Genomic DNA, 23,015 nt, shown 5'->3' with positions numbered 1-23,015 from the left:
CCTGTGTCCTTAAGGACTCGGACATCAGGGCGTATCTAAGAAGATGCTGTAATCACTGCCAAAGGTGCTTTAACCAAGTACTGAGTAAAGGGTCTGAATACTTACCGTATGTCAATGCAAGATTTTATTGTTTCCTTTTCAATAAATTGGTAAAGATTTCAAATATTCTGTTTTTACTTTGTCATTAAGGGGTATTAAGTGCACAATGATGGGGAAAAACGTGTCTGAAAACTTTCCAAATGTATTGCATGGGTATAATACAAAAACAATTTCACAGAGTTCAGGGCTCTGTGCAGGCCAGTGATGTTCTTCCACACCAAACTCGCCTAACCATGTATTTATGGACCTTGCTTTGTGCACTGGGGCACAGTCATGCTGGAACAGAAAAAGACTTTCTGCAAACTGGAAGCATACAATTGGCCAAAATGTCTTGGTATGCTGAAGCATTAAGATTTCTCTTTACTGGAACTAAAGGGTCTAGGCCAATCCCAGAAAGGCAACTTGATAGCATTATCTCTCCTCCACCAAGCTGTAATGTCAGCACTATGCAGTCAGGCAGGTAACATTCTCCAAACCCAGATTCATCTATCATATTGTTGGATAGAGAAGAGAAATTCATCACTCCACAGAACACATTTCCACTAATCCAGAGTTCAGCAGCAACATGCTTGGTGATGTATGACTTGCATGTAGCTGATTGGCCATGGAAACCCATGCCATGAAGCTCCCTGCGCAGTAAGGCATCATGCGTTAGTAGTAACAGCAGCATTGCTAAGGTTAAAATACCCCAACTGTTGAAGTGGGTAATGTGGTAGTAGCCACAGCATCCAGTGCCAACTCAAATACTCCACCTGTTGAAGGGGGTAATGCGATAGGGAAACCCATGCCAGCTTCCTACTGTACAGTCTAAATGGTGTTCATTGCCAGCTTGAAACAGCTGTATAGGTGTCTTCCCCTATAAAGTTAATAAAACTTAATAAACATACAATCAGAAAATGAATACTTTTGGTGTGCAATTAAAGTGAGATATTTCCTTTGAGGATTTAGAGATTCGCTTTATAGCAGACCCATGGGCCATAAACACATTGAGTACTTTGGAGTGTTCTAGACTTGCTCTGCGACCTGTATGGATGTTGTAGGTAAGTTGTGCCTATCACCTATTGTGAATTGTGGATTCCATGTTATTTTTACAGGGGTGTTATCTTTTATTATAATCCTGCCATTGATGATAATTAGATGACTGCTGGACAGTGATTTCTAAAGAATGGAATGTCTCAACATATAATTACTACGCTACATGGACAGTGCGAAAATTGTATGATTTTTTAAAAACAGTGATATGAAAAAAAAAAAAAAACTTATTATAAGTCTCATGCACATGACTGTGTTTTTTTTTCCACTTCAGTGTGTGCTGTCTGCATCTGTATGTCTGTTCCGCAGCCCCGCAAAAAAATAAAATAAATATATATATATATATATATATATATATATATATATATATAGACATGTCCTATTATTGTCCGTTTTGCTGACAAGGATAGGACAGTTCTTGAGACGGGAGGGCGTACCGTTCTGCAAAATGCGGGTTATGGCCGTGTGCATGAGCCTAGAGTGTAATAAAATATGTTTAACATAAAAACTTGATCATTTTTTCCAGCGGGTTATGGCCGTGTGCATGAGCCTAGAGTGTAATAAAATATGTTTAACATAAAAACTTGATCATTTTTTATTTATTCTTAGAGTGTAATAAAATATGTTTAACATAAAAACTTGATCATTTTTTATTTATTCTTACTATAAAAAGGATAAATGTGGTGATATTTAAAAGTAGGCACTGAGACAATATGGCTTCTGTGCTCAAAAATGGAACTAAATTGCAGGAAGTAATTTTTTTTTATAACAAATAAGAACTGGATTCAATCTAAGGGGGCATTCACATGACCGTGTGTGAGTGGCACCGGCAATGTGCACCCCACATCATGGTTCCGACCCTTTGACTTCAATAGTTTCACAATTTGCAAGATGCGGCCAAAGATTCATGCTTCTCTGCTGCAAAAAATAGGATAAGTCTTATCAATGGGTCCGCACCACGATGTGGGATGCATACAGCTAGTGCCCGTGTTTTGTGGATCCGCAGTTTGCGGTCTGCAAAACAGACTCGGTTGTGTGAATGCTCCCTGACTGTTATAGATGGAATAGGACAAAAAAAATTAATACTTCATCTAACACCATGAAAATACAAGTTTTTACTTTGTGGAGAAGATTTTTGTATGAAGATTTTTTTTCTACTTATATAGATTTAATCTTCTTTATATATATATTTTGTTTAGTGATGCCGGGTTACATCAGATTGCCCCCATTGTTTCAAGTTCAGGTATTTATGACTACAGTTTATGGAGTAAATTCTCGATATATTGCTTTTTCACTAAGATCTGTTTCTTGTATGAAAAGTGTTTAAATAGTATTGTGGCCTCTTCTCATTATTTAACCCATCTTCTCGTTATTTAACCCCTTAGTGACCACCCATACGCCTTTTTACGGCGGTCACTAAGGGGCCTTAGGCATGAGAGCCGCGGCCCTGCTCTAACAGCCCAGACCGGCAGGACTGCCGATCCGGGCTGTTTAACACTTTACATGCTGCATGTCAGCGGATTCCCTCTGACTCCCATTGGCACCCCGCACATTTGATTGTGGGGTGCCGAAGTGTGTGAAGGCTGGCAGGGGTCTGATGTAGGCTCCAGACCAGTCTTGAGTAATTTCCAGCAGGCTGCGAGGCGCAGTGTGCTGGTCAATGTCAGAATAGCCCTGAGATTAAAATGCAATGCATTTTAAAATCAATCAAAAAGATGTCTATTATAGTCTCCTTGTGGGACTATTAAGTGGTAAAAAATAAACATTTATTCAATAAAAAAAATGCCATTAAAAAAATTATGCTTTTTTTTTCCATTGAAAATAACAATTGCAAAACAAAATCTCCCCCATATGTTTGGTATTGCCGCGTCCGTAATGACCCGGACTACATAAATATCATGTAAATTATCCCTTACGGTGAACACTGTAAAAAAGACAATTGCTAATTTATTCTTAGTTGTCATCGAAAAAACAGAATAACAAGCGACCAAAAAGCGTCATTTACTCCAAAATGATACCAATAAAAAATACAAGTCGTCACGCAAAAATCAAGCCCTCAAATAACTCCATAGAAATAAAAATAAAGTTATGGGTCTCGGGAAGCAGCAATGCAAAAACATTTTTTTCCCTTAAAAAAAAGTTGTAAAACGTGAAAAAAAACTATATGCATTTGGTATCACTGTAATGATGTACTGACCCAGAGAATAAAGATATTATGTTATTTATACTAAAAAATGAATGCTGTAAAATTTATAACGTAAAAACGCAGTGGCAGTATTGCAGTTTTTCCTATCTCGCTCCCTGAAACAGTTAATAAAAGTTAATCAGAAAGTCATGTGTACACCAAAATGGTGCCATTAAAAACTACAACTTGTTCCGCAAAAAACAAGCCCTCATAAAGCTTTATAGACGGAAAACTTCAAAAAGTTATAGCTCTTGGTACACAAACTCTTGGTCAGCAAGACCCAAAACAGGCTGGTCACTAAGGGGATAAAGAAACATAAAACACCTTGATTTTTAATATTGATGGCCTTTGCTCGGGATAGGCCATCAATATCTGATCATCAGGGGGCTGACAGCCCACACCACTACCGATCAGCTGTAGTGGACTGCACTGGTGGACGGAGCTGTGTAGTTAAAGAGCTACTCTGGAATAGCTGCCCAGTGGGTTCTCCTGAAGTTAGGCCATCATTATTAAAATCCAAGATTACTTTAAAGGTGAAGTCCAGTCTAAATGAATACCCGCCATGTCCATGCAATTAAATCTTTGTTTAGAAGTGGTTCCTACTGTTTCTTACCAAATCTGATATAGCACTTGACATTAAAGGGGATCTCTGGCAATTAATAAAATTACTGAAAATACTTAAATTACTTTATGAAACAAATTTAGGAATGTATGTTTAATGATTTATAATGGCTCATTTTGACTAGGGAGCTATCAGGTGAAATAAAAGGTCTGCTCTCCTACTAGTACATACAAAATCCGCTCCAGTCACACAGCAGGAGAGGTTACTTCACAACACTGAGCTAAAGAGCTGCCTCAGCCCTCCTCTCTGCTCTTTTTGTTTAGTAATTGCCTTCCTGAATACAACTCAAAAAATCTTCAGCTGTGTGTCTGTAGGAATAGGGCTGAAGTGCAGAGAGGACACATTTGTATGCTACATCACTACATTCCAAAAGCAGTCCGTCTTGTCTATCCTCTCTGTACTTCAGCTTTGTTCATGAGCTCGGTCTCCTGTTTAGCTCAGTTTCAACAGAAACCCAACTGAAGATCTTCTAAGTTCTGTATTCAGTACTGTAATTCATAACAAGCAGAGAGGAGGCTGAGACGGCTCTTTATCTCGGTGTTCTGAAGTAAAACTTGTCCTGTTGTGTGATTAGGATGGGTTTTGTGTGTACAAATAAGACCGTGCCAGTGTTATTTTCCCTGATTGCTCCTAGACAAAGCAAGTCATTATAAATAATGAAAGGTATTTGGGAATGTATTTAGTAATATATAAAAAAAAAAATTCAGTAAGTTTATCTTATTAATTCCCAGAATACTCTTTTAATGGAATGGCTCTTTCCTTTTTTTTTTTTTATTTATTTTTTTACTTTTTTTACTTTTTCAGTCATACAATCGCTGTGGCCAGCAAAGAAGCACCCTTGTAGTGACTCAGAGCACCACAAATTATACTTATCAGTGCTGTTTTGTGGGTATCTTTAGCTAGACCTATCAAGAGAAAAATACAGCTGTCAAGCTGTTATCCTAATTCTACACCTGCTATTTTAACGAAGATTACCCTTCAGATAACATCTTCGCCTCTCAGCAGCAGTAAACTGACAATGTATTACCTCTATGTAGGAGTTCTCTCTGTGCTTCAGAAGGACAATATTTCACATTTAATTTTCGGTGGCATAGTACTGCTTATATGAAAAAGAAAATCAGCCAAAAATTGTAAATAAAATAAATATATACAGTACAGACCAAAAGTTTGGACACACCTTCTCATTCAAAGAGTTTTCTTTATTTTCATGACTATGAAAATTGTAGATTCACACTGAAGGCATCAAAACTATGAATTAACACATGTGGAATTATATACATAGCAAACAAGTGTGAAACAACTGAAAATATGTAGTATTCTAGGTTCTTCAAAGTAGCCACCTTTTGCTTTGATTACTGCTTTGCACACTCTTGGCATTCTCTTGATGAGCTTCAAGAGGTAGTCCCCTGAAATGGTTTTCACTTCACAGGTGTGCCCTGTCAGGTTTAATAAGTGGGATTTCTTGCCTTCTAAATGGGGTTGGGACCATCAGTTGCGTTGAGGAGAAGTCAGGTGGATACACTGCTGATAGTCCTACTGAATAGACTGTTAGAATTTGTATTATGGCAAGAAAAAAACAGCTAACAGTCTATTCAGTAGGACTATCAGCTGTGTATCCACCTGACTTCTCCTCAACGCAACTGATGGTCCCAACCCCATTTAGAAGGCAAGAAATCCCACTTATTAAACCTGACAGGGCACACCTGTGAAGTGAAAACCATTTCAGGGGACTACCTCTTGAAGCTCATCAAGAGAATGCCAAGAGTGTGCAAAGCAGTAATCAAAGCAAAAGGTAGTTACTTTGTAGAACCTAGAATATGACATATTTTCAGTTGTTTCACACTTGTTTGTTATGTATATAATTCCACATGTGTTAATTCATAGTTTTGATGCCTTCATAGTCATGAAAATAAAGAAAACTCTTTGAATGAGAAGGTGTGTCCAAACTTTTGGTCTGTACTGTATATTAATTTTGAGTGAAAAATACCCCTTTCTGAGGGGATCTGTCACCAGTTTATGCCGTTCTAAGGGCAGCATAAACTAGTGACAGATTCCTTTGCAAAAACGGGGTCACTTCCTTTAACTGACCCAGCTGTTTTGCTAAAATTGTGTACTGAACAGTTCCAGTGCATGTCAACTCTCCCCACCTCCTGCTGCTGAAACCGTCAATCAGCAAACCGTCAGTCACATGTTACTATGTATTCCACCCGTTTTGTTCTCTGTAATACAGAACACATCACACTTGTCCAAATTTTTGGTTACTACTAATTTAGCAAGATATGATTTATAAAACTGTTTACAAGAAAACTTTTTGTTGTTCATAGCAACCAGTCACAGAACAGCTTTTATTTAGTATTTTATTTAGTATTCTGCCTTTAAATAATGAAAGCTGTGCTGTAATTGGTTGATACGGACTACTTCTTTTAGACAGTTTCATAATTCTTCTTTAGAGTTCCATAGGATGCATTCAAAGATTGTATTGGACTGCTTATCGCCAAAGAGGAATGAACATTGCAGATAAACTAGTGTGCCTTCCCATGATTGTGTCTGAACCATTTCTGGCCAGCAGTATTTATTTTCTGTAACCGTCTTCATGACATGTGTTACAGGTAGAAGAAGTGCTCCTCCTCTAGACTTAACAGGCCTTCCTGGGACAGAAAAGCTCAACGATAAAGAGAAAGAGGTATGGTATTAGTGTTTCAGACTGACCTATATCAAACTTAGGAATCTATATTACTGTATGCACAACAAAATAGCGTGTTACGTGTTTTACATCCACTATTTAGATCACAAATACTCCACTAGTAAATGTAAAGTTTTGAAGTTGCTTTATAATCATTCGATGCAAACAAGAGTGAATAAAATCTTAGTTTTTTGCCATGGACACTGTATTTCAGTGGGAAATTAAATTAGCCAGGCTGTTTTCATATATGTTATACCATAAAGGCGCATAATGTTTATAATAATTCTTTTTATCTGGGAGAAGAGTAGTATACGGGGAGATGAAACCTGAGAACAAACAAGCCGTGCTCTAAAACAAACTACCGTCTATGTCTCCTATTGCTTACTAGTGAGAGCTGATTGGAGTTAATATATTCAGAAACAGACTTGTAGGCCATGTTGTTGACTAGCTGACTGAGATGTTCACTACATGTAAATTTACATTGTTTCAATCATTTCCCCATATCAGTCATGATTAGGTCACTTTTTTAAGCAAAGACCAATCAATGACAGACCATGTTGTGTTTGGCCATGGTAACATTTTGTTTTTGTTTTCTGCTCCTTGGAGACTTTGATGATCCTTTTATATGTTTAAACTATATATGGTTTATTTATTTCCAAGGAGACACACAGGTTTTCATAGGAGCTACAGACACAAAATAATAGATTTGTCCTATGACAAACGCTTATTCTGTATCCTGTGGATAGAGGCTAAGTGTCTGAATGATTGAGGTTCAATCTCTGGTAGTCCCTTAGAGAGACTTGAAAAGAGTGGCAGTTTCCCAGTTCATTGAAACAGGGGCACCTGGTTCTCATGATCTGTGGGGGCCCCAGTGTTCAGACCCTCAGCAAACAGACACTTATAATGTGGATAGGGGAAAAGTGTTTGTCATGTGGCAATCCCTTTAAAAGACAGTCCCATGATTAAAGGGAACCTGTCACATTAACATGCCCACAGATAGGACTATATGAACATAGAGCAAAAGAGGCTGAGCAAATTTAGTACAACTTGTATTTAAAGAGGACCTGTCTCCTCAAAATCCAATGCAAGGCATTATGTTATAGAGCAGGAAAAGCTGAGCATTGATATATAGTTTTGTGGGAAAAGATTCAGTAAGACTTCCCATTTATATAGTACATTTATATCTCTGCTTTTTCTAACTTAATACAACCCCTACCTCTCAGTATTCAGGGGGAGTTATCAGTGACTGACAGCTATCTCTGTATATGCACTTACACAGAGAACGCTATCAATTGCAGATAACACTTCCCTCCTCCACTGATAGCTCTTCACAGGGCTGTAAAAAAAGCAGAGTTATAAATGAAGTTTTTATTTTATTTTTATTCTTTTATTAACAGAAGAAAAAAGCACATAGACTTGTACATTCCGATATACATTGTAATATAATAAGGTTTAACAAATTGTACATTTGTCAAAGAACTTCAATTATTTACTAATTTCCATCAACTCAATAAACTCAACCACCCATTGCACCGTTGCCGTCACCTTATTCCGTTGAGTATTCTTACATCATATATGTCTTTCATTAAACCAATTGAACCATGGACCCTCGAGCTGCTGATATAGCTTGTCGCATTAACGAGGACGAGTTCTGTGTATGTGGGGATTCACACCACTGACCCCATACCTTATTAAATAAATGAGTTTTACTAAATCTTTTCCCACAAAAAATAAATATCAATCTGCTCATCTTCTTCTGCTCCATAACAAGGTGCGTGCAGATTCCACTGCATTTTCTGGTGACCTGTTCTTTTTAGTTCATTTAAATCGCATCTTAAACTATGGTGTAGGAGTCATGTGGGCATTTCTGTCAGTGATTGACAGCTATCTCTGTATGAACAGCCATACAGGGAAGGGTGTAGTCACTTTGAATCCTATATCTAAATTCTGCTGCTCTTTTGATTTCCTCTGAGTGTCCACCTAATGTGCTTCGTGCTGGTCAGAAGCAGCTTCTAGTGCCCCAGTTCTTATTGTCTCGCCAGTCCACGAGCAGGAATGATACAAGAGGATCCAGGCGGTGGAACTGAGATAATGGAGAAGAATTATCAAAACTGGTGTAAAGGAAAACTAGCTTAGTTTCCCATAGCAACCAATCAGATTTCACCTTTCATTTTCCAAAGGAGCTCTGAAAAGTGAAAGGGGGGTATCTGATATGCTTTGGGCAACTAAGCCAGTTTTGATAAATCTCCTGCATTATGTGGACGCTCTGACAGAGAATTAAAAGAACACCATGGGATGCCACAACAAGTATCTAATGGTAACATCTGGAAATAGACTTTTGTTAATAGAAATGTATTTAATCTGGTAACAACCCCTTTTAATACTATTTTCAACACTGCTTCATTATTCATGTTAGATGCATTGTAACTATATATGTATATAACTGTTTTTTGTTTTACAGTTGTGTCAGGTGGTGAGATTGGTTCCTGGAGCTTATTTGGAGTATAAAGCAGCTCTTGTAAATGAGTGCAACAAACAAGGAAGCTTACGACTGGCACAGGCTCGAGCACTTATAAAGATTGACGTTAATAAGACCCGCAAAATTTATGATTTCTTATTACAAGAAGGATACATCACAAAACCTCAGACATAAATCAATGATTTCACTATTGTAATGTTCCTCAGAGACATGACTCAAAAATTCTTGTACATCTGTAGTGTTTGTTAACCTTTTTTGTGGTTACATTGTAATCTCTTAGTTGAAGAATTCTTTGTGTGTGTGTGTAGTTGCTGTTTTCCACAAGTACTGTAGCTGGTTATATGGACATGTCTCCAGAATTACATTGCAAGAACTTGATCCAAATTTGTCACTACTATTTATTGGCTGTCGTGGCAGATATTCTGTTAGTTTGTATGCAGCCTAAATGTAAACTATGTTTATTCTGTTACAATTAATTTCAAAACATATAAAGTGATGTGTATTGCAATGACATAGAGATAAATGATCTCTAAGAAGGAATGAATGGCCAGGCTAAAATCGCCTGACCAAAAATGTAGCATGCTGTGCAAGTAACACTACTGTGCAAGGCTCTTTAGGCAGTAGTACAGTCATTAAAAGATTATATAAACTATGGGGGAGATTTATCAAAACTGGTGTAAAGGAAAACTGGCTTAGTTGCCCATAACAACAAATCAGATTGCACCTTTCATTTTCCAAAGGAGCTTTGTAAAATGAAAACTGGAATCTGATTGGTTGCTATGGGCAACTAAGCCAGTTTTCCTTTACACCAGTTTTGATAACTCTCCCACTATATGTTTCTTCATACCTGCATCTATTATATTTGAGATATTCTGATAACACAACGTTCACCTTTGGACACAAATTAGATTGTGCTGGCCATAATTATTCATACCCCTGGCAAATTTTGACTTGGTTACTTTTATTCAACCAGCAAGTAATTTTTTTTACTGGAAATGACATGGCTGTCTCCCAAAAGATAGGACGTTGTACAAGAGGCATTATTGTGGGAAAAAAAAAAAACATTTCTTAGCTTTTATTTGCATTTGACCAAAAAGTGTCCAGTCCAATATTATTCATTCATACCCTTCTCAATAATCAATAGAAAAGCCTTTATTGGCTATTACAGCAATCAAACGCTTCCTATAATTGAGACCAGCTTTTTGCATGTCTCTACAGATATTTTTGCCCATTCATCTTTAGCAATGAGCTCGAAATCTTTCAGGTTGGAAGGTCTTCTTGCCATCACCCTGATCTTTAGCTCCCTCCACAGATTCTCAATTGGATTCAAGTCTGGACTCTGTCTGGGCCACTCCAAAACGTTAATGTTGTTGTTTGGGTCATTGTCATGCTGAAATGTCCACTGGTGCCCAAGGCCAAGTTTCTCTGCAGACTGCCTGATGTTGTCGTTGAGAATCCTCATGTATTGCTCTTTTTTTCATGGTGCCGTTTACTGTGATTAGGTTCCCTGGTCCATTGGCTGAAAAACACCCCCAAAGCATTAGGTTCCCACCACCATATTTGACAGTGGGGATGGTGTTCCTTGGGTTGAAGGCTTCTCCTTTTTTACACCAAATGAAGGAAACATTGTGACCAAACAATTAAATTTTTGTTTTATCTGACCATAACACAGAAGACCAGAAGTCGTCTTCTTTGTCCAGATGAGCTTTTGCAAAGGCCAAGCGAGCTTTTGTGTGCCTTATCTGGAGAAGTGGCGTCCTCCTTGGTCTGCATCCGTGGAATCCAGCAGTGTGCAGTGTCCGTTGGATTGTCTGTCTTGAGACATTGCCACCAGCAGAGCCCAGATTCACCAGTGTGGCCTTGGTGGTGATCCTTGGATTCTTTTTCACCTCTCTAACTATCCTCCTGGCCAGCACAGGTGTCATTTTTGGCTTCCGACCACATCCTCTGAGATTTTCCACAGTGCGGAACATCTTGTATTTTTTTTTATAATACTTTGCACTGGAGCCACTGGAACTTGAAAACATTTCGAAATGGCCTTGTAGCCCTTTCCTGACTTGTGAGCAGCCACAGGTCCTCACTGAGCTCCTTTGTCTTAGCCATGACTGTCCACAAACCAACTACAGAGAGCTGCTGTTTTTCACCTGTTGAGTTGATTAAAACAGCTGTTCCCAATTAATCAGGGTAATTAGGATGCTTTAGAACAGCTTGGACTATTTGGAATGGTATAGAACAGGGGTAGGCAACCTCCGGCACTCCAGCTGTTGTAAAACTGCAACTCCCAGCATGCATACTTGTTCTGCTCTTCTAAGAACTCTCATAGAAATGAATGAAGCATGCTGGGAATTGTAGTTTCACAACAGCTGGAGCCGAAGGTTGCTGATCCCTGGTATATAACTTTAGATTTTCCCACAGACTGTGACAGTTTGTGAAGGGTATGAATAATTTTGGACTGGACACTTTTTGCTCAAATGTAAATAAAAGCTGAGATGTTTTTTTCCCCACAATAATGCCTCTTGTACATCGTCGTATTATCTTTCAAGTCATTTCCCGTCAAAAAATTACTTGCTGGTTGAATAAAAGTAACTTTAAGTAAAAATTTGCCAGGGGTATGAATAATTATGGGCAGCACTGTAATGTAAATGTGAACAGCTCATTAAATAAAATTGTATTTTTGTACATTTATTTCAACTGTATTTTATTAAATGTTTTTCAATACAAAGACAAAATTAACCCTTGGCACAGGGATAACAAGAGAGTCATAAAAACACTGGATAAAGCCAGAATATATAAAATAACCTAACTAAACATGGCACACTATCCCTTTGGATACCGTTTTTTTTTTGTCATTTTTGCGTTTTCATGTTTCTTCCCTGTCTTCCTGGGGTCATAACTCTTTTATTTTCCATTTACATCGCCGTATGAGAGCTTGTTTTTTGCAGGACAAGTTGTACTTTCTATTGCCACCATTTAATTTGGCATACAATGTAGTGAGAAGCAGGAAATAATTTTTCCAAATGGGGTGGAATTGGGGGGGGGGGGGGGGATGCAATTCCGCCACAGGTTTACGGGTTTTGCCCCTACAGCATTCCCTATGATGCAAAACTAACCTGTGCCCCTCATTCTCTGGGTCAATAAGATTACAGCGCTACCATGTGTAGTTTTTGTGTTTTAACACTGAAAAAAATAATAACTTTATAGTAAATGTAAAAACATTTTTATTTTTTTTCGGCCCCCTATAAACTTTTTTTTTTATAGTTATGTCTACTGAGCTTTGTGGGGGCTCATTTTTTGCTGGATGATCTGTAGTTTTCATTGATAACATTTTGGAGTATGTGTGACTTTTTGATCACATTTTATTCAGATGAGGTTTATATTTTTTATTGTTCATGCATTATTTTTTTTATTCTAGGGAAAGGGGGTGATTTAAAGTCACAGACATTAGTTGTGGGCCTTTACTGTTTCACACTGCACGGCTATGGCTCCCGATACATACACTGCTCAAAAAAATAAAGGGAACACTTAAACAACACAATGTAACTTCAAGTCAATCACACTTCTGTGAAATCAAACTGTCCACTTAGGAAGCAACACTGAGTGACAATCAATTTCACATGCTGTTGTGCAAATGGGATAGACAACAGGTGGAAATTATAGGCAATTGGCAAGACACCCCCAATAAAGAAGTGGTTCTGCAGGTGGTGATCACAGACCACTTCTCAGTTCCTATGCTTCCTGGCTGATGTTTTGGTCACTTTTGAATGCTGGTGGTGCTTTCACTCTAGTGGTAGCATGAGATGGAGTCTACAACCCACACAAGTGGCTCAGGTAGTGCAGCTTATCCAGGATGGCACATCAATGCGAGCTGTGGCAAGAAGGTTTGCGGTGTCTGTCAGCGTAGTGTCCAGAGCATGGAGGCGCTACCAGGAGACAGGCCAGTACATCAGGAGACATGGAGGAGGCAGTAGGAGGGCAACAACCCAGCAGCAGGACCGCTACCTCCGCCTTTGTGCAAGGAGGAACAGGAGGAGCACTGCCAAAGCCCTGCAAAATGACCTCCAGCAGGCCACAAATGTGCATGTGTCTGCTCAAACGGTCAGAAACAGACTCCATGAGGGTGATATGAGGGCCCGACATCCACAGGTGGGGGTTGAGCTTACAGCCCAACACCGTTTAGGACGTTTGGCATTTGCCAGAGAACACCAAGATTGGCAAATTCGCCACTGGAGCCCTGTGCTCTTCACAGATGAAAGCAGGTTCACACTGAGCACATGTGACAGATGTGACAGAGTCTGGAGATGCCGTGGAGAACGTTCTGCTGCCTGCAACATCCTCCAGCATGACCGGTTTGGCATTGGGTCATTAATGGTGTGGGGTGGCATTTCTTTGGAGGGCCGTACAGCCCTCCATGTGCTCGCCAGAGGTAGCCTGACTGCCATTAGGTACCGAGATGAGACCCTCAGACCCCTTGTGAGACCATATGCTGGTGCAGTTGGCCCTGGGTTCCTCCTAATGCAAGACAATGCTAGACCTCATGTGGCTGGAGTGTGTCAGCAGTTCCTGCAAGATGAAGGCATTGATGCTATGGACTGGCCTGCCCGTTCCCCAGACCTGAATCCATCTGGGACATCATGTCTCGCTCTATCCACCAACGTCACGTTGCACCACAGACTGTCCAGGAGTTGGCAGATGCTTTAGTCCAGGTCTGGGAGGAGATCCCTCAGGAGACCGTCCGCCACCTCATCAGGAGCATGCACAGGCGTTGTAGGGAGGTCATACAGGCACGTGGAGGCCACACACACTACTGAGCCTCATTTTGACTTGTTTTAAGGACATTACATCAAAGTTGGATCAGCCTGTAGTGTGTTTTTCCACTTTAATTTTGAGTGTGACTCCAAATCCAGACCTCCATGGGTTGAAAAATTTGATTTCCATTTTTTTTTTGTGTGATTTTGTTGTCAGCACATTCAACTATGTAAAGAACAAAGTATTTCAGAAGAATATTTAATTAATTCAGATCTAGGATGTGTTATTTTTGTGTTCCCTTTATTTTTTTGAGAAGTGTATTTGAGCAGGCGTGATGTTCAAAGACCCTCCAAGCACCGTACATGTATGACGCTGGGAACCTAGGTTCAAACTCAACAAATCATGAGTTATTAAAACATAGAAGATGAAGTTTAAACAGATACACAAACAAATAAGACAAAAGGAAAAGAGGGGTGAATAATTGAAGAACGAAACACAAAAATTACAAAATATATTGTCAGGGAGTCATCCAAAAAACATCCCAGGTATCATAGATGAGATTAAACCTATCCAAAATGTCATAAAGATAGGCTGTGAAATGTTCCAAAGATTGGTTTGTCCTATCAGGGTTAGGGCTCTTTCACACTTGCGTTGTTCTGTTCCGGCATAGAGTTCCGTCGTCGGGGCTCTATGCCGGAAGAATCCTGATCAGGATTATCCCCATGCATTCTGAATGGAGAGAAATCCGTTCAGGATGCATCAGGATTTCTTCAGTTCCAGAACGGAACGTTTTTTGGCCGGAGAAAATACCGCAGCATGCTGCGCTTTTTGCTCCGGTCAAAAATCCTGAACACTTGCCGCAAGGCCGGATCCGGAATTAATGCCCATTGAAAGGCATTCATCCGGATCCGGCCTTAAGCTAAACGTCGTTTCGGCGCATTACCGGATCAGACGTTCAGCTTTTTCTGAATGGTTACCATGGCTGCCAGGACACTAAAGTCCTGTTTGCCATGGTAAAGTGTAGTGGGGAGCAGTATACTTACCGTCCGTGCGGCTCCCGGGGCGCTTCAGAGTGACGGGGCGCTTTCAGAACAGCCATTTTTGGGTCACCTCGTCTGCCAAAAAACATCGAGATAAAAAAACTTATGTGCCCTAAAATGGTACCAATAAAAAACAAACTCTTCCCACAAAAAATAAAATAAAAAACGTGCCCCACACAAGACCATTGCCAGAAGAAAAGAAAATGGCTCTCGGAAAATGGCAAGATAAAAACATGATTTTCTTTTTTTTTTTTTCCATAAATGCTTTGTGCAAGTTTCAAAAATGTAAAGAAAATAAAAATCTACAATGGAACTGACCAGCAGAATAAAGATAACAACATATTTGTGGGGGTGTACGTCGCAATAACAAACCACAAAAAGCATGAGGGAGGAAGAAGACGAAGGGTGACGTGACAAGGGGAGGGAGGGCTTGCCCTAATTGGCTGATCCAGACTGTCAGTCTCTGTGCCAATCAGGGGAGCCAGTAGGCAGCGAGATACGTACTTGAACCAGCAGAAACACCATTCATAGTGTGTTCAGCTTCTGAACTGGAAAGAAGTATGTATGGCAGTGTTTGCCAAAAAACTATTACAGTCATAAGCAACTATTGTTGTGTGATAGGGATACTATAGGGAGAGAATAGAAATATATAATTGTATGGATTTTAGGGAATTTGATCAGAAGTTTTTAGGGAAAACTTTGATAGAGTTCATCACACTCTGCTTAAAGGTGCTTGCTGCTGCAGCAATTTAGCCTAGCAGTTCCACATTACTTAACCAGCCCCCTGTACTTCCTCCTGTTTCGAACAGCAGGGCAGAGCTTTGCTTCCATTCCTTCTCCTATATCATACACTTCTCACAAAAAATTAGGGATATTTGGCTTTCGGGTGAAATTTAAGGAAAACGTAAAAATGTTCACGCTACAGTGATATATCTTGCAATGATTGATTTAATCTCAAAAATTTATTTCAACAAAAGCCAACAACAGTGGTGGGTATACCCCCGCAAAAAATGTCAATGTCTCAAAAACTTGTCAAGCTGTAATTGATGCTCAAGGCCACATGACAACGACGTCTCATGCTGTTCACAAGTCGACTTATTGTCTGCTGAGGCATGGCATCCCACTCTTCTTGAAGGGTGGCCCTCAGGTTATTGAGGTTCTGGGATACAGACAATCACTTGCTAAATTGCATGAAAAAGCAAACATCCTGCTAGCTGTCTCCCTACCAACTCCAACTGGGCAATGTGGGCAGCGAAATAGGAGGAACATCGTGGCTGCGCGTCATTTAGGGGAAATAACACATGCCCCCTGCATGGCACACATAATTAATTTAGTTGTGCAACATTTTTTGAAAAAGTACAGTGGTTTGCAGAGGGTGCTGGCCATATCCATGAGATTGTCCTCACATTTCAGCCATTGCTATAAGAAACGCCCTCCTGGACCTGCAGTGACAGAATGGTCTGCCCTTACACCACAGCGGTCCAGCTCGCTGGAATTCCACATAGTGTGTGTACGAGCAGCATAAAGTGGTGAATGATTCTGTTACACACCAGAGCACCTTAGTAGGAAGCAGAGATGCCTATGTACTGAAAAGGCCACAAAATGTATCAGTAGGGACATAGTAAGGCTGGATTAACATTGCTGTTTCATTTTCTGCTCTTTTGATCCGTCAGAAGAACAGAAAAAAAGGATTGTGTATTTTAAGTATCTTGCTCAGGATCCATTTTGTATAGGATCTGTTTGTGAACCCAGCTGTAACTGTGATGTGAACCCAGCCTAACATAGTTTCTAAGGCTAAAAAAAAGACATCCATCCAACCAGTTCAGCGCGTTTGCCTGCAAGTTCATTGAGAGAAAGGCATAAAAAAAAACTGTGAATTGGAAGCTAATTTTCCTCATTTTAGGAGAAAAAAAATTCCTTCCTGACTCCAGTCAGACAATCAGAAAAACCTCCCTAGATCAATGACTCTTCTCCAGAAATGTAGTGACTATAACCTGTAATATTATTACAATATTAAATACATGCAGAACTTCCTGAACTCTGACAGTAAATAATCTTCTATGTCTTTTGCAGGAACCTTCTTTCCCCTAGACGTAGAGGATGTCCCCTTGGCCTGGTCTTGAGTATAAATAGATCTCTGTACTGACACCTAAGAATATTTATACATAGTTATTAGATCTCCCCTGAGTCCTCTTTTTTTTCTAAGCTGAGTAATCCTAATTTTGAAAATCTTTCTGGGCACTGTAGTCCACCCATTCCAGTTATTACCTTAGTTGCTCTTCTCTGAACCCTCTCCAGCTCTGCTATGTCTGCCTTGTTTACAGGAGCCCAGAACTGTACACAGTACTCCATGTTTGGTCTGACTAGTGATTTATAAAGTGGTAGGACTATGTTCTCATCACATACATCTATGCCCCTTTTGATGCACACCATAATCTTATTGGCCTTGACAGCAATTGGTTTCTACAATTACGTTTGCTGTTCAGTAAAATTCCCAGGTCCTTTTCCATATCAGTGTTACCCAGTGTACTATTTAGTATGTACTGGTGACTTGCATTACATTTATCAGTGTTAAACCTCATCTGCCACTTCTCTGCTCAAGCCTTCCATCTATCCAGATCCATCTGTAGCAGTATACTGTCCTCTTTCGTGTCAATTACTTAAAGGGGTTGTCCGGGTTCAGAGCTGAACCCGGACATACCCTTATTTTCACCCAGGCAGAAACTTCCGCCCGGCAATATGTTCGGTGACGTCACCGGCTCTGATGGGTGGGCTTTAGCTCTGCCCTAGCCGTTTTACTGGCTAGGGCAGTGCTAAATCCCGCCCATAAGTGCTGGTGATGTCACCGGGGTTCCTGGCAGCCCCATGGAGAGCCCTGGTACGTCACCGGATCTCCAAAAAATGCCTTTGCCCTGCGCGATTTAGCACAGGGCAAAGGAGAGCATCTGAGCATGAACTGCTCTGATGCTCCTGTCAGGGGGGCTGCCTGGGTGACCATTTACTGTCATTAGCAAAAAAAAAAAGATATTTTACCATGCAACCCTTCCACAAGATCATTATTAAATATTAAAGAGAATAGGGCCCAATACTGACTCCTGTGGTACCCCACTAGTGACCGACCCAATATGAGTATGTACCATTAATAACCACCCTCCGTTTTTTATCATTGAGCCAGTTACTTACTCATAAACACACATTTCCCCCCAGTCCAAGCATTTTATATACTAACCTGTGGCACAGTATCAAATGCTTTGGAGAAGTCCAGATATACACTGCTCAAAAAAATAAAGGGAACACTTAAACAACACAATGTAACTCCAAGTCAATCACACTTCTGTGAAATCAAACTGTCCACTTAGGAAGCAACACTGAGTGACAATCAATTTCACATGCTGTTGTGCAAATGGAATAGACAACAGGTGGAAATTATAGGCAATTAGCAAGACACCCCCAATAAAGGAGTGGTTCTGCAGGTGGTAACCACAGACCACTTCTCAATTCCTATGCTTCCTGGCTGATGTTTTGGTCACTTTTGAATGCTGGCGGTGCTTTCACTCTAGTGGTAGCATGAGACGGAGTCTACAACCCACACAAGTGGCTCAGGTAGTGCAGCTTATCCAGGATGGCACATCAATGCGAGCTGTGGCAAGAAGGTTTGCTGTGTCTGTCAGCGTAGTGTCCAGAGCATGGAGGCGCTACCAGGAGACAGGCCAGTACATCAGGAGACATGGAGGAGGCCGTAGGAGGGCAACAACCCAGCGGTAGGACCGCTACCTCCTCCTTTGTGCAAGGAGGAACAGGAGGAGCACTGCCAGAGCCCTGCAAAATGACCTCCAGCAGGCCACAAATGTGCATGTGTCTGCTCAAACGGTCAGAAACAGACTCCATGAGGGTGATATGAGGGCCCGACGTCCACAGGTGGGGGTTTTTGCTTACAGCCCAACAACATGCAGGACGTTTGGCATTTGCCAGAGAACACCAAGATTGGCAAATTTGCCACTGGCGCCCTCTGCTCTTCACAGATGAAAGCAGGTTCACACTGAGCACATGTGACAGATGTGACAGAGTCTGGAGATGCCGTGGAGAACGTTCTGCTGCCTTCAACATCCTCCAGCATGACCGGTTTGGCATTGGGTCAGTAATGGTGTGGGGTGGCATTTCTTTGGAGGGCCGCACAGCCCTCCATGTGCTCGCCAGAGGTAGCCTGACTGCCATTAGGTAGTAAGATGAGATCCTCAGACCCCTTGTGAGACCATATGCTGGTGCGGTGGGCCCTGGGTTCCTCCTAATGCAAGACAATGCTAGACCTCATGTGGCTGGAGTGTGTCAGCAGTTCCTGCAAGACGAAGGCATTGATGCTATGGACTGGCCCGCCCGTTCCCCAGACCTGAATCCAATTGAGCACATCTGGGACATCATGTCTCGCTCTATCCACCAACGTCATGTTGCACCACAGACTGTCCAGGAGTTGGCAGATGCTTTAGTCCAGGTCTGGGAGGCGATCCCTCAGGAGACCGTCCGCCACCTCATCAGGAGCATGCACAGGCGTTGTAGGGAGGTCATACAGGCACGTGGAGGCCACACACACTACTGAGCCAGCCTCATTTTGACTTGTTTTAAGGACATTACATCAAAGTTGGATCAGCCTGTAGTGTGTTTTTCCACTTTAATTTTGAGTGTGACTCCAAACCCAGACCTCCATGGGTTAAAAAATTAGATTTCCATTTTTTTATTTTTGTGTGATTTTGTTGTCAGCACATTCAACTATGTAAAGAACAAAGTATTTCAGAAAAATATTTAATTAATTCATATCTAGGATGTGTTATTTTTGTGTTCCCTTTATTTTTTTGAGCAGTGTATATAACATCCATTAACTTATAGAAACTGATTTAATTAGTTTGACATGACCGATCCCTCATGAAGCCATGCTGATACGCTGTTATATGCTTATTTTCATTGAGATACTCCAGGATAGACTCTCTTAGAAAACATTCAAACTAATTACACCCCCCCTGCCCAAACAGATGTTAGACTTACTGACCTATAGTTTCTCTGCTCTGTTTTTGACCGCTTTTTGAATATTGGCACCGCATTTGCAAAGTCAATCATGTGGAACACTCCTTGTCATTATAGAGTCCTTCAATATCAGAAATATGGGTCTTTTCATGACATTACTTAAAGGCCTCATGCACACGACCGTTGTGTGCATCCGCGGCCGTTGTTCCGCTTTCCGTTTTTTTTCGCGAACCCATTGACTTTCAATGGGTCCGTGAAAAAATCGGAAAATGCACCGTTTGGCTTCCGCGTCCGTGATCCGTTTTTCCAGTCCGTGTAAAAAATATGACCTGTCCTATTTTTTTCACGGACACATTCAAGTCAATGGGTCCGTGAAAAATCATGGATGCACACAAGATAGTCATCCGTGTCCGTGATCCGTGTCCGTTTTTCCTATCATTTTCAATGGAAACTTTACGGTCACGGATCACGGAACAACGGAAATCCGTTTTGCGGACCGCAAAAAAAACGGTCGTGTGCATGAGGCCAAAGATGTTGAACCACGAAAAATAACCTACAGTTCAAACCAGCACCCAGCTCTGTATACTTTTGTAATTACATGCAATTACAAATTTTGCATAGCCACTGAGTTTTTCCATAAAATGTATCTGTATAGTGCCATCTGAATTTTTTTTTATTATTTCTTTGTCCTGTTTACTGAGGAGGCCGCACATGCTCAGTTTCATTTTTCAACTGCCTTCTGAGCTGTGATAGGGAGAGAGCTGCAGCAGAAAATACACTCCCCTTGAGCTATCAGCTTGATAAAAATCTAGCAGAGTTAGCAAGGCTGGTTCTATATTAGTTTTTTTCTATTTAGTTAGTTATTCTAGTTAGAAAGATTGTCATATAATATATCATGTCTAATTTTGTACATTCATCATGGGATAACCCCTTTAATTATCTTAGGATATGTGGGTATATGCCATCTGGACCCAGTGTCTATTTTAAAGAGGACCGTTCACTAGAATAAAACATCTAAACTAACTAGCCAGCGCTACACATGGGAGAATGAGACGCCGGCAGGTTCCCCTGGGTGGAGCCTAACTATGAAGATACCGGAGGCTATAACGGGAGAACGGAGCGGCGCCCAGGTATAACAGTAAGTGCAGGGGGATCCCTGGGCGCCGCTCTACATGTCTGTATACTTAGTTTAGATGTTTTATTCTAGTGAAAGGTCCTCTTTAATCTTTTTAAGATACTGCTGCACTACTTCCTGGGTCAGAGAGACCACTTTTAAGAGGGAATTTACTTTCACACTGCATTTTATTTAATAGCTTTGCTTTCTCCTCATCGCTCTCTACAACCCCTCCCTGATCACTCTTGTAAAGAGCCAGCCCTTACCAGTTAGATTTTTTTTACCATTTATATAATTGAAGAACATTTCAGGGTTAGGCTACTTTCACACTGGCGTTTCACGGATCTGTTTGAAACGCCAGTTTCCATTTTTGCATCCGTTTAGCGGATCCATTTTGGAATGAGTAGCATCTCAAAGTTTCCCCCTCTTCATGTATTCAGATCCCCAGGGTTGTCATGCTCCTAATTTCTCCAGAGCCATCTTGTTAAAATTCAAAGTTGGTCCGGTTTTAGCTTTGATCATGGACCACACCTTTCGGACTCTTGTACACGACTACATGCACGTAAAGATGTATAGTGTTCGTTAGCGGGCCAGATGTCCCTGATCGTGCGTACGGGAGTACAGAGCATCATGATGCTGACCATGTTGTGCCGCACACTGGGCTATTGTCCCGCACTCATATGATTTATTAGTGCAAGACAATATCCCCGTGGGCAGCTCGACTCGCTTGGTGGTGGACATACCACGGGAAATTTGTGGTCCTCCAGCAACAGTGCTCCCCGCTCCGTTCTCGATATAGGTGCGGGTCCCACCAATGGAACCCACACCTATCAGACAATGGGGGCATATTCAAGTGAAATCCCCCCATTGTCTAATGTGAATACCCCTTTAACAACTGTATGTCCCTTGTGGTAATCACACTAGTTATGTCAGAGCGTCATCGGGAAATCATTAAACTGTAAAATTACAATTTATTAATGAATTCCTGATGATGCTGATAGACCGTGACTCCCACAAGGGCTCATATGAAAGAGCACAAGATTGGCACATGAACAAGCAAATTGTTGGGGGCGGTGCATAATTTGCCATGACCCGTTCTCTAGCATGATCTTAAACTCATGCAACTGCTCAGGCGTCATTGAGTCCATCAAACTGATTATGCTTAGCCCATAATGGTAGTTTGGGCTGCGTTGAATCGCCGACTCCGCCCCCTCCCAGCGGCGAATCAAGTCAGCACTAAACTCCTTCTGATGTTCGGCAAAACCTTCTAGAGCGTCGGAAACAACCTCTACAAGGTTCACATAATCAGTTCGAGTTGGCCTACCGGATCTCTGCCTGCTCACCAGGGCTCTTAAATTTTGGCGAAAACCAAAGAGCCTCTGTTGAGCGGAGGGATCCAGTAGGGGACCCAGATTGTCCTGAGCCGATGCATGAGGGACAGGAGGGCTGGCGCTGGTGATCTGTTCCGGTTCCGCCTCAGGGGGTTGTTCAGGCACCTAAGTGCTGCAGGCACTTCTGTAGAGAAAAGAAAAAATAAGAAAGTAAGGAATTGTCCTTTAAAGAGGACCTTTCACCGATTATTACACTATGAATTAACTATACAGACATGTAGAGCGGCACCCGGGGATCTCACTGCACTTACTATTATCCCTGGGCGCCGCTCCGTTCTCCTGCTATGTCCTCCGGTATCTCCGTTCCCTAAGTTATGGTAGGCGGAGTCTGCCCTTGTTCTTCTGTAACGCTGGCCAATCGCATTGCAGAGCTCACAGCCTGGGAGAAAATAACCTCCCAGGCTGTGAGCTCTGCGCTGCGATTGGCCAGCGCTAGAGCAGAACAAGGGCAGACTCCGCCTACCATAACTTAGTGACTGGAATCTCCGCCTACTATAACTTAGTGAGCGGAGATACCGGAGGGCATAGCAGGAGAACGGAGCGGCGCCCAAGGATAATAGTAAGTGCAGTGAGATCCCCGGGCGCCGCTCTACATGTCTGTATAGTTA

The 23,015-nt window shown here is 41.3% G+C and overlaps 1 protein-coding gene across 1 annotated transcript in view; it reads left to right on the top strand.

The window, feature by feature from the left end:
• Positions 1-14,499, top strand: part of TADA2A (transcriptional adaptor 2A) — a 103,728-nt gene extending 89,229 nt beyond the window's left edge. The window contains exons 13-16 of the mRNA XM_040424189.1: positions 2,331-2,374; positions 6,548-6,621; positions 9,083-9,795; positions 14,480-14,499. Coding sequence (XP_040280123.1) covers positions 2,331-2,374; positions 6,548-6,621; positions 9,083-9,274 — 310 coding nt within the window. The 3' untranslated portion in view covers positions 9,275-9,795; positions 14,480-14,499. The remainder of the gene's footprint in view (positions 1-2,330; positions 2,375-6,547; positions 6,622-9,082; positions 9,796-14,479) is intronic.
• Positions 14,500-23,015: the final 8,516 nt, after the last annotated feature.

The sequence above is a fragment of the Bufo bufo genome, chromosome 3 (genome assembly GCF_905171765.1).
Source record: "Bufo bufo chromosome 3, aBufBuf1.1, whole genome shotgun sequence".
NCBI classification, from domain to species: domain Eukaryota; kingdom Metazoa; phylum Chordata; class Amphibia; order Anura; family Bufonidae; genus Bufo; species Bufo bufo.
The sequence above is the reverse complement of the archived record's forward strand: the minus strand, read 5'-3'. Positions and strand labels throughout refer to the sequence as shown.